We start from the raw sequence: 13,005 nt of genomic DNA on the forward strand, positions 1-13,005 counted from the left end.
GTTGTAGTCCAACATCATCTGGGGGCCCAAGGTTAAGAAACCCTGATTTAAAGTGTATTAGCCGTTTAATTTTCACTGTGGCCTCATTGCAGTGTCATTAGCTAATATCTTACACAAGGTATTAAAAAAAACATATCAATATGGTAGCCAGGTTTATCCTCTTTCCAGCTTGCTTTGACTTTGAGACTGTACTCCAAGCATTACTATACTGTTGTTGTTTTACTGTAGCCTGTATTTATAGTGCTGTTGGTTCTGTGTTTTGCAATCTACTTTGGGTGCAGCTTGTTTCAGAAGAGTGGAGTATACATAAAATACTGTTTCTATCCTCCAGAATTTTCCTCCACTATTCTTCAGTTCTACATATTGCACACCACTGGTTTATAACTGTATCTCTAGCTTTCTTGTAACTTTGGGATGGTGCCAAGCGGCATATGAAATGCTATCAGAAAGGACCATTTCAGAGCCAACCTAGAACACTAACACTTGCAAGACATGGCCGGATGTTATTCATAACGTCCTCTCCAAGACCATAAGACAACGGGCAACACCAGTTCCAGTCAAACCATTACACCTGATAACTTTATCTTCAGCAGAGCAGGGGATCTGGAAGGTGGGTGGATTGGAAGGAGGATGGAAGCTACAACAAAGGTTCATGCCTTTATGAGGACTAGGAGGTTAAGCTCACTCCGTGGGGAGTCAGGATTGCACTACACACCTCCTCTCCCAGAAAGCAAATCCCTCAAGTGATCCTGGTCTTCCAGTCATCAACATCTTTATTACATTTCATGAGCAGATAAAGCAATACAGACGCTCTATCACACAAGATGCAAACATCAAATATCTCACCACCAGCGATTTCCCAGCTCTTTACATGTATAGTTTCAGGGGTGTCCTTCCACAAGCTGAGGCGAGGCAACCTCCTGAAGTGACCATTGGGGGGGGGCATAAGCATGCCTTCCTCTTTTATTCCTTACCACCAGAGCAGCTCTTGGCTGGTGGCACAGAGTCTGAACTAAGCAAAGAGCTGCTTCACTTCTCTCCTCCTGACCTCCTCCTCTTCCTCTCTGCTGCCTGCCTTAGCGCAAGGCACATGCACCTCCTCCTCCTCTATGCACCACTGAATTGGTTATGAAAAGGGTGATGAAGCAGAAGAGGAAGTGAGGAAAAGGCAAGAGTACTGGAGACACGAAGCATCTCCAGTACTTTGTGGAAAAGGCACTAGTGTAGTAGATGCTCTATACAGTGTCCAGGACTATACTGCCCTTTCATTGTTTCTTCTTCCTTTTCATAACTAGTCTAGCAGTGGACAAAAGTGGAAGGCACATATGTGCAGCTACCATTGCTCCAGAGAAGGAAGTAACAAAGGTATGTGCTTGCAAAATTAAAAATTGGGGGGGGGGAGAGAGAGTGGGGTGGAAGATGTGAACGATGGAGGGTGGTATTTGGTACCATGTCTCAGATGCACAGAGGTCGTGGGCCACCACTTTATTATGCTGCCTAGAAATACATTTCACTGAATACACACACACTTCACAATATATAGTGATATACATTGAGTACTATTTATTTGTGCTACTTTTAATACCTAGAACACACTAGAAACACTAATTATTAAAATGGGACCCTCGCTGCAGATTAGCAAAGGAGACTTTCAACCATGCAGGGTGAGCCTATGTTTGTTTTCTCAGAATTCTGAACAAATTCAGTCAAGTTCGATCCCAGGAGGTTTTTCACACGAGGCTTTTAAAGCCCTTTAACACACATCTCCTCTGGAATGGAGGTGCTGCATTCACATGTTGGACAGATTGACCCTGAAGTCCCTGCCAGTTATTGGGGAGCAATTCACACACAAGAAAAATAAAATAAAATAAAATAAAATAAAATAAAATAAAATAAAATAAAATAAAAGCACAACACACATGCTTCACAGTTCTCACTCAGACCTTCTGGGTTGCAAAACAACTTGAACATAAGTGCATTTATAAAAGAATGAATGAATAAATAAAATAAATATAATATTGTTTGTTCCAGAAGTTTTTATAATTTTCTGCCATGGAACAAGCCACTTATAGGACTTTTTAGATAGTTTTTAAAGCCAGCAAATTTTCCAAGCTGTTTCAAATTAAATATTCAGAGACTTCTCAGTCTCCACCCCCCCACCCCCGCCGTATCAAAGCCCTATGGCAAGCAGATCCCTATATATCTGTGGGGTGGGTGCTGACCACAAAAAGGAGTTCACATGCTACCTGGCAAATACTGGGCTGGCTCGGCTGGGCAGAGGGTCTGCTGCAGAGAGCTGTGGGGGCCACTCTGCCTGCCTGCCTGCCTCCTTCCTTGCTTGCTTGGGGCCTCCCTGTAAGCCTACTCCAGTTCAGGCTTCACTGAGGCCTACACGAAGGCCTCCCTAGAAGCACGGCCCACCCACCAATCAGCTGAGAGGCGGGGAGGAAAGGAGCTCTTTGCAGCTTGCCTGCTGCTTAGATTGCCGGCCAGGAAGACAAGCAGGAGAGAAGGCAAACAGGGCAAGTGGCTGAAGGGGCTGGGCTGGGCTGGGCTGGGCAGGGGGCAATGGGGAGTCATGTGAGATGTCTCTGGGGAGGCCCCCAAGGCAGTGGGGCCCCCAGACAACTGTCTCCCCTTGCCTAATGGTAGTTCCGCCCATGAATAGAATGTTATATAGAATGTTAGAGTAAACATTGAAAAAGCAAGCCATGCTGGGGAAAGATGCAAATACCCCAAAGATTAAGAGAGTGTGTATGTATGTACGTACGTACACACACACACACACACACACACCCCACCAAAAATCAATGGTTCTTGTAAACTAGGGTGCCAAAGTCACTTCTTGACACCATGATGGAAAGCCTGACTATGCAAAAAAAAAGAAGGGGAAAAAAAGAAGAAGAGATCCTATTTTGTGATTTCCTCCCCATCACCAATATATGTTCCTACCAGGGGCGCAACTTTAATTAGGCAAGGGGAGGTGGTTACCTGGGGGCCCCCACACGACTCTCCCTAGCCTTCCATTCATTATTTTTTCTTTCCAAAAGTCTCGCCGTGCCGTTCCTCTCCCTCCACCACCCTTTTGCCGTGTGAACAACAGTAGGCTCTCCTCCTCCCCTTCCAGAGGCTCTCTCTCATTGGCTGCTGGAGGCACATGTGCTCCAGGGGGCGGAGCCAGAGCGGGAGAGCGGGCAACTGCAAATCTGCATTGCAACAGAACAGAGTCATTCTAGAGGAGATTAGACACTCGAGAAACTGAGAAAAAGATTGTTGGACGCACTGGCTGTTGGGTCTGAAGATACTAAACTGCTTAGTATCTGAAAGTAATAAGATCACTTTCTCCCTGGTGGTGTGAGTGTGTGTGAGTGATTTCTCTCTGTGTGTGATTTCTGAATGTATGGGGTTTTTCCCCCCTCCCCCATGTTTGAGTTAATCTCTGTGTGCCTTTCTTCGAGAGAGATTTTCTTTTCTCCCTCATTTGGAAGCCACTGTTGGGGATGGGTTTTGCTTTGTTTTTTCAATTGATCTCCTCTAAGATGGTTGTATAAATGTCCCTAAAGAAAGTTTATAGTGGAAATGTGTTGGGCACATAATTTATTACTACATTGATAAAGAAGATTGCACACAATTCCCAGCATCCTAAGACTTCTACTTTCTTATTGCTTTTTCATTGGATGCTTCCCTTTCTTTCTTTCTTTCTTTCTTTCTTTTGTTCTCAATTTTGCTAGAGCAAAAAACTGTTTGTGTGTTTCCTTCTGATTTTTTTGCCATGTTGTGACTGTGTGGGGGTGGGTGCTAAAATGTGACCAGGGAGCGTAGCAACGTTAACGAAGCCTGGGTTGTTGTTGTTGTTTTAAGTTAGCAAATACAAGTGCAGCTTTCCTACAGCCCCACTGGAAAATGGTTATTGCCCGATCTTCTGGCAACCCCTCTGAGCTCTTTTCAGCCCCCCCAGGTGGGGGTGCTAAAGGCTGTTAACTGAGAAGAGGCAGCAACCCAGGAAAAACAGCTGTTGGTCAGGTCATCTTTTGGGGAAACTTGTTTAAAAAGAGGCAGACATGGTTTCCCCTCGACTCCCAACTTCTCCTGCAGTACTACTGGCTGCTGCAAAGTGGCTGTCTCTTAGTTTGCATTGTGTGAGTTTCCTTTTTCAATCCTTTCTGGATGAGAGTCATTTGCAGCCCCCCTGGGATTTTGCAGGGGAGTCTTGTCTGTTATGAGGAGGAGAAGAGGCAACAACCAAGAGATAAGAGGAGGAGGTGGTGATCATCTTTGGAAACCACCTTTAAAAAAGGTGGGGACTTGGTTCCCTGCCTCACTCTGAATCTCAGTTTCTCTTGCAGTCTTGCCGCAAAGTGGCTCCTAACGTACACTGTGCTGCACAAGCCTCCTTTTGCAAACCATTCTCAGTCAGCCTCCATGGGATTTGAGTGGGGGATCAGCACACTTGTGTGTGTATATCAGCGAGGGGCCCATTTTAGAATCTTGTCTCTGGGCCCACTCCAACCTTGCTACGCCCCTGGTTCCTACAGCACAGAAGCACACAAATACAATGATCTTTCAACTATACATGTGCTCAGTTCATTGCACTTAGTATGTGTGGTTCATCCATGCATGTACATGCTTTCTCTAGTCATGATGACCGACATCTGAACATGTGAGTGGACTCCAATGAAAAAAGCACCTTGGGATATTAGCCCTACTGAATCAGTAGCTCCCCCACCTTCAATGAATGTGGGAGAGTGGGAGCACACCAGCTAGCCAGCAGTGGTCCCTCTAATTTTTTTTCATATCTGTGGGGAATTAGTTTTGTTCTGGGCAGCAGTATCAAGGCAGTGTACGCACACCTGCATTCAGAATGGGGCCTTCCTGATTCAGCCTGAGCAAAATCTAAATTGAACTGAGCTGACATCCCAAAACTTGTGAGTGCACACACATGTGCATGCCTTAGAGGAAACCGTGCAGCCAGCCCCACTGTGCTCATTTAGGTTGCGCGGGCTTCTGCACATTCAACAGTAGTCTGCAGAGAGCAGCAGCAACGCTTGGGAGAGTTGTCATGTGGAACCCTCCAAGTTCAGAACTGCACTAAGTTAGAGTTGTCAGGCCCCCTGGAATTTCAGGTTTCACCCGGATTTTAAGCATCTCACCCAGATTGCTTAGCCCAGCCAGATTCGCCCGGATTTCAGCCTGCATTGTAAAAAAAAAAAAAAAAAAGCTAAGCTCTGGCTCTCGTAGAAGCAGAGTTATGGAGCAAAACATGCAGTCCCTATTCTGCTCAAAAATTATTTTCAAGCCATTTTACAGAATATGCAAATTAGGCACCCGGATTTGGAAAGCCAGAATATGGCAACCCTAAGACAAGTGCTCAACATACAGTGGTCTAGGTGCATGGCCAGTGAGCATGTTGAGACAGGGAGCATAATTAGTTGGCATCCTCCCATATCCCATCTTCCTGTGTTCAGTGAGCACCAAGGAGGGGAAAACTGAATGTGGAAGAGTTACATTCACACATGCCAATCACCATTTTTCTGCTCCAGTCATAAACAGAAAGATACAAGTCACCTCTCAGCGTAGCTTCCATATGGGCAATTACATCCTCAAAACCACCACATGAGGAACACTCAGTGTCCAGCTCTCTGGCCCTGCGGCAACAGAGACAGGCTGTACAACCACCATCTTGGCCAGGACGCTGCTTAGCTTGGTGGAGAAAGCACAGCACAGACTCAGAGCCAGCCACTCATCACAGTGTTCCGATTTTGCATACACCAGCCAACTTCTGCAGTAGCTCTTTGTCTTCTTTTCCTGCTAACTGAAGGTAGTATTGACAGGAGGAACATATGATCCATTGGCAAAGACAATAGTGTTCTTCCTGTTCAACCCCAAAGGCATTTACACAGGAGATCTTCCAGCTGTAAAAGGATACAACAGTGCTATGAAAGAGGAACAGAAGCTCTTCTCATTTACCTGCATTAGCTGGCTAGCTCCCCCACCAGAGAACTGATGCTGTTTTAATATTAATAGGCTTGTGTTAGCATCCAGAGTCAGCTAGATTTGAAACAGTATTATGGATCTCCAGCTTGCAAGGGGTGGGGGTGGGGAGGGGAGGACGGAAATCAGGCAACGAAGCAAATTTTCTATCTTCGGATCAGTCTGCAGCATCTCGGAGGAAAGCTAGCTACTAGCAGTCAGACATCAAAAGCCTGAGCAACACACACACCCCGCAAGGTCATTGCATGAACACATGGAGCTGCCCTGTACAGAGTCAGACCACTGGTTCACCCAGCCCAGTACCAGCTACTCTGGCTGGCAACAGCTCTCCAGGATCAAAAGGAAGAGGTCTCTCTCATCACCTCCCACTTGGCCCTTGAACTGGAGATACAAGAGAACAGATCTGGGGTCTTCTGCGCAAAAAGCATCCTTAATATTTTTATTCCTATCCTGATACAGCACAACTTTTCTTCTGGTAGATTTCAAAAGCGTAATCTTCCACCTTGCCAAATGATATATATAAGACACTATAGCAGGGAGGGGAAAGGAGACTGTAAAGGCTCGAGGAAAATATATGTGACAAATTTTTCAGATCAAAATAAAAGCCGCCTCCATTCTCAATCAATGTGCTAAAACATTTAGCTTGCACTCTTCTGATCAGAAGGAATTCGGACACAATACAGAACTAGTCTCTTACCCAAATAATTGCAATCAAGCAGAGATTTCTTCCTTTCCCTGTGGAATTTTTCCCCCCAAGATACTAATTAAAGTCAGCTTCTCAGCCAATTCAATGGGGGGTGGGGGTGGAACAGGATATTTTCATATTAATTCCTTAACACTATCACTTGGGCACATTGAAATCTGCTGCTGTCAACACCTATAACAATCTACGGAGCACAGCTGGAAACTTCGTATTCATGTCTCCCGACTGCACACAAAACAAGGAATTCGCTATTTTGCTAATTGTTTCAAAGCAACACAAACAACTGCCAGTCATGAACAAGTGAAGCTGAGCGATGAACCAAAGAGACCAAAACACTCTATAGTGAGAAGGTGCTTGGTGCACCAGCCAGCCAGACAAGAGATTTTCCAAAGTTGTGGAGCTGCTATAACTTGGAATCCATTCCTGAACTAAATGGCCAGGAGGGGCCCTCTTTGAATAAAAGATTATATTATGCAACATGTGGGGGGGAGAAGAAAGTGGGAGTCACTGCAGTACAAGGGCCAAAGGTGAGAGTCTAAGTAATCACTGCCATGAGCCCACCAAGTTGTCCTTGTTATGCTACCTTCTCTCAGTTTCAGGGCCCACATCTGCAATGTGATAGCACTGAACCATATCCAAGCTCCATTAAAAGTGTTGTTTATCTTATTTAAAGCCTTAAACTGCTTAAAACCAGGAGACTTCAAGAAGTGTCTCCTTCCACACTATCCTGTTCATCTGCCAAGATCAGATGGGGAGAACTTGCTGTGAGTCCTACCACCATCTGTGGTTCAGCTGGCAAGAACACGAGGGGGGCCTTTTTGCCTGAGCATCCAAACTGTGGAACTCCCTGCCCAGGGAGAGCCACCTGTCAACCACCTTGATGGTGTTTCAATGCCAGCTAAAAAAAACCTGGGTTTGCAACAGGCTTTCAAATCAAACCATGCTGTCCAATTCTGGTTTATTTTAACATAGTTTTTCAATGAATGTAGATAGCTGGTCTTGGGTGCTTCTAGTGAGGCAGAAAAGAAAGCTATAAATGTTTTAATAAATACATACTGACTTACTTCATAGGATAGTTAAGGACTACTGATACACTGTACACAAAGGGCTATGAACACTGCAGAAAAGCATCATTCTACAGGGCAACACAAATTAGATAGACCCAGCTTTGTTAGAAGATTTCATACCACAGGATCAGTTATCCTGCCGAAACAGAATTATCCTAAAAGAGGTGTGTGAACAAAGAGAAATTAAATGTGAGTATATCATATGCAGTCTGAAGACATCTGCTTGACAATTAGCAAAACAAGTGTAAATAGGGAGATTTGCAGAAGAACACTTCAGCAACTCAAGTTAAAGCTATACAAGATAAGTGTCGTCCATGAATTAAGACTGCCTGGCTTTGCAAAACGCATGGCATTTTGCTGCTGGATTCAGCAAAATCTGATGGACCCAACATTCTTCACTGCTGAAACTTGTTTCCATTTATCGGGCTATGTTCATTTCAAAACAATCTTTATTGGAGTGCCAAAAATGAACTCCACAATAACTCCAGTGCTATACACAAAATAAATCCACAAATTTTGGAGAAGTTCTCTGGAAGCTTAGTTAAAGGAGTTGAATCATGCATGGAAACTAATGAAGGACATTTCCAACATTTTTTGTAACTCATTGCAACAACTGTAATAGAAGTTACTAATGAACAATACATGTCTTATTAAAGGACTTTTTAAACGAGAGCTGGTCCCATCTTATTTATGTCACCCTGTACTACTACCAACATATTTCCTCTACCTGCCACCACTTCATCCTTCAGGTTTTCCCCTACTGGAAAGCCTAAAGCAAAAGCTTTTACTCTCTTTGCACGTGAGTGAGTGAGGAGTGTGCAAGTCAGTGACTCTCCAGGGTGACAGTGCTAAACCAAGGTTTAGTGTTATGGCTGAACAGAACCACTGTCTTACAGGAGCACCGGAACATCACTCACTTATGTCAATGTGATTGCAACACTGGCCAGCCATTTTCTTTTAGCAGAAGCATATACAGTAACTCAGTAGGTTGGCCTACATTCGGTATCATTTGTATCTCATTATCAGACAAAGATATCTATATCACACAGAGTACTGCTTTTTGCAGTATGGCAAAAAGAGAGACATGTCTGGCAAAACTTTTGAATAGAGGCTGCTAAACTCTTTAAGTGACTGATTTAATATCCTATTGTCTACTGAAACCAATAATTTTGCCTTGTATTTTACCCGTAGAATGTGCATCTCACTGAAATGGCCTATTCCTAAATACAAAAAAAGTGACTCGACTTGTCTACCGGGAACTCTGCCCTTCAAACATAAGGCCCTTTCCTTGGGTAAGGCTGGCAGAAGAGAACTTTTGCCAAGTCAACTTCTTAAACAGGTTGAAGCAAAAAGAATAGACCATTATACTAGCACACATGCCGGAACATTCTTAGAAAGTGAAATTTGTCTTGCAGTGATCCATCACGAAGACACTGGCATAACAGCCACTTGTGTTTCTTGAAGTTTCACTTAAGCAGTAAACATCCTGCATCCAGTGTTTGCTTTCCACTATTTGCCTCCAAGATTAAGAAGAGCACACAGTTCTTTCCTTCTAAAAAATGGAAAAGAAAAATGGAGAATGAAACATGCTGGAAGACTCCTGGCTCCATTTCACCCACAAAACACACTAATTCTGGTGTCAAGAGCACACCTTTTCTTCCTGCCAGTCAGCTCTTAGCAGCCGATTCATACAACCACTTTTCAGTTTGCACGTCATTTCCCATATTGCGCGCACACACACACAGACAAAACGTTGCTGCTATATACACAAGCCACCAGTGGGTCTATTATAAAGCTATAACAAAGCTTTATAGTTTCTCGGCCTGCTAGGCCTAAGCATGTCTCACAATGTTCGGTCCCGATATGATGCAACACTGTCGGCCCCTCCCAACTGTCACGTTGTATTGTATGTGGTTAGAAATCCAACATTTCTTTCAGACCCCCCACCCATTTGTAGTAATTGGGGTTTGTTTGTTTTTTGAAGCTGTCACTATTTATTTATTTACTTATTTATTAAGAGATTTAATATGCCGCCCAATCCACAGACTCAGGGACAGCATCTGAGATTTTTAAAAGATTTTAAAAGAAGGGGGGGGAGAGATTTAAATGGCAAACACCTGGCGTAAAAGAAACGTCTTCAATAAGATCTTAAAGGCTGAGAGGGAGGAGGCAGACCGAATCTGGGGCGGCGGGGGGGAGAGAATTCCAAAGTGAAGGGGCGGCAACAGAAAAAGCCCTTCCATGGGCTATGGCATTGTGTTCCAACTGGCAGGTGCTTCCTGTTGTTGTTTCGGAGCTACCTGCAACAAGGTCCAGCAGAGGTTGCATTGGCTTCATACGACCCCATTCAAAACCAGATTTAACCCACCATTCCATTGGGGTAGTCTCCATCACATAAGAACTTAAGAACAGCCCTGCTGGATCAGGCACAAGGCCCATCTAGTCCAGCATCCTGTTTCACACAGCAGCCCACCAGATGCCTCTGGGGAGGAGCCCACAGGCAAGAGGTATGTGCATGCCCTCTCTCCTGCTGTTGCTCCCCTGCAACTGGTATTGAGAGGCATCATGCCTCTGAGGCTGGAGATGACCCACAGCCACCAGACTAGTAGCCATTGATAGACCTGTCCTCCAGGAATCTGTCTAAGCCCCTTTTAAAGCCGTCCAAGCTGGTGGCTATCACCACATCCCAGGGCAAAGAGTTCTTAGAAAGTATGTGAAAGCTTGGCTTTTTACCCAGGCTTTTATATGATTGTCCCTATTGCTGCTGCTTTGTATCTTTTATGGTTATATTGTGTTTGTTTTTTAATCAGATCTGTATTTTTATATTCTAGCTGATATTTTAAATGTGTAATTTTTGTAGTCTTGTTCTAACTTGTGTGAACTGTTTTGAGACTGTTTTAATGAAAGGCGGTATAGAAAATTTAACAATAAATAATCTGTGTTATCAACTCAGAGCATCTCCATCTGATCTGGATCAAATTTCAGTTTGTTTAACCCTATCTAGGCCAGAACACCCTCCAAAATCTAGTTTAGGACACCCACCTTCTCCCTGGTATCTGCTAAGTAGTCAGTTACTAATCCAGTTCATCATAATCAGTTGTTTAGTAATTCAAGTAGTTGGTTTCATCCAGGGCCATCTTTGTCAAGAAAGAAACAAGGTACTTCTAAACAAAGTGGCCCAGGAACAAAAAGAACTATGAAATTAATGGCCCCTGTGACTACCAATATTATTAGAACTTAGTTTTATTTTTGAATGAAACAGTTTCTACTAGTATATGTGTATGTGTGTGTGTGTGTGTGTGTATATTAATACTAGCGTTTGATTTTGCATTTGTTTTATTGTATGGATCTTTTCATTTACAGTTGCCCTGGAAGGCAACATTGGTTCAAAATGTATTGGACATTTGAATTCAGCTTAATTTATCCTCCATCTAACACAAACTTGAGCTCTATTTTCTGCTTAGCTGTGTGAGTTTTTTGGGGTGGAGTACTCCCTTCCTGTAGGTTACTACAAGGTTAGCAATGCACTGGGCAAGAGCGGTTCTCGGGCAGAAGCTACCTATCCCTCACTCTATTTGCTCTGCTGCTGCTGCGGTACATCCCCATGCACAGTGGATGCAGCACCTCGCATTGCATTTTTAACAATTTAATTAGAACGAAGGACCTCTGACTATGATCCTGGAGAACAGCTGCTAGTTGGGGTAAACAATATTGAATCAGATGGAGCAATGGCCTAACTCTATTTAGGAGAGTTTCATACCATTTACATAAACAGCTGCTTATCATTTAACACCTCAACATTCTCCAGTAACTGTGTTTGTTACAGAAAGCAATTTGCAATAATAAAGGAAGTGGAGGCTTCTTTTAAAGAGAAAGGGGGGCGGGGAGGGATAATACAGCTCTTCTCCAGGATGGCCATGTCTCCAAGAGATGATAGTAAGCTGAACCAAGAGGAATTCTGGGATACCCCATGTTTTCACCTATTATGATGGGGCGGCGGGAGAATAGGGAAAGAGAAAAGAAATAATTATAGGAACATAGGAAGCTGCCTTATACCGAGTCATCCATCGGTCACCTAGCTCACTATTGCCTACACAGACTGGCAGCAGCTTCTCCAAGGTTGCAGGCAGGATTCTCCCTAGGCCCTACCTTGGAGAAGCCAGGGAGGGAACCTGGAACCTTCTACATGTAGATTCTCTTCCCAAAGCGGCCCCATCTCCTGAGAGGAATTATCTTTCAGTGCTCACATGTAGTCTCCCATTTAAATGAAAACCAGGGTGGACCCTGCTTAGCTAAGCGGACAATGCATGCTTGCTACCACAAGACTGGCACTCCTATTCTTAAAACAGGTGTTAAAATATTTATGGGAGAGAAGACAGACACGCCCTCCTGGACCAACCCCTGCACAGTTTGCTCGTGAATGTCAAGACAAGTAAAAGCTTTCACTCAACCTAAAAGACCAGGCAGTGCCTATCAGGGCAGGAAGCTTTTGAAGTTCTAGAAGGCAGAGAGTGAGGCTGGTGCTCAGATTCCGTCACATTCTGTTCTTTCAGTTCTAAAGCATGCAGACAAAGCCCATTTGTCTAACAGTTAGTGCTCTTGCAAAAAAAAATAAATAAATCCCCAAACCATCCTAAATAGGCTGCTTTATCAATTTTGGAAAAAACAAAGAGACAGTTACAGCTTGTTTCAAGCTCTTGCTAGCCTGCGTGTTCACTGTGGAGATCTCTCTCCCAGACCTCCTCCTCAGACAGGAAGAGCGTGCAGGTTAGGCAGGGTCTGGCGATTGTTTTCGGCATGCAGCCCTGTGCCGCTTTAAAATTGAGAATCAAAGCCTGCAGCAGATAAACATTAAAAGGGGTTTAGTTTGTTTTGGAGGAGGAACAGAAGAGCTTCCACATACAGAAGTCTGTAAATCCATCCCATACTCTAAGCAGTCTACCTACCTAGTCTGCAACACAAAAACTAGCCTGGATTCACAGCTTTCACTTCACACACACGCCCTGCTACCCCAATAATGGTTTCTGCATAAGGTGTTCTACAGCAGGTAGGAAACAATGACTCTGCCTTCCAATAGCCCAAGCAGATGAAGTAAGGAAAGGAGTGAAGATGTGAGGGAGCCTTTATAACAGCTGTGGCCAACCTGAGGCTTTTTGGCTGTTTGACAACAACTCCTATCACACCCAGCTGCAATAAACTGCAGTTGTAGTCCAAAAAGAGCCAGAAAGCCTTGAGTTGGCTGCC

At 44.1% G+C, this 13,005-nt stretch overlaps 1 protein-coding gene across 5 annotated transcripts in view; it reads right to left on the reverse strand.

Annotated features, from left to right (window-relative positions):
* STK39 (serine/threonine kinase 39) overlaps nucleotides 1-13,005 on the reverse strand; it is a 198,351-nt gene that overhangs the window by 151,909 nt on the left and 33,437 nt on the right. The window contains exon 1 of one of the 5 annotated variants that reach the window (XM_053264749.1): nucleotides 2,992-3,107. The exons of the other annotated variants lie outside the window; for them this stretch is intronic. Within the exon in view, the coding sequence (XP_053120724.1) occupies nucleotides 2,992-3,031 (40 nt within the window). The 5' untranslated portion in view covers nucleotides 3,032-3,107. Of the gene's footprint in view, nucleotides 1-2,991; nucleotides 3,108-13,005 lie in introns of those variants that run through there. 5 annotated transcript variants of the gene reach the window in all.

The sequence above is a fragment of the Hemicordylus capensis genome, chromosome 1 (assembly GCF_027244095.1).
Source record: "Hemicordylus capensis ecotype Gifberg chromosome 1, rHemCap1.1.pri, whole genome shotgun sequence".
Classification (NCBI taxonomy): Eukaryota; Metazoa; Chordata; class Lepidosauria; order Squamata; family Cordylidae; genus Hemicordylus; species Hemicordylus capensis.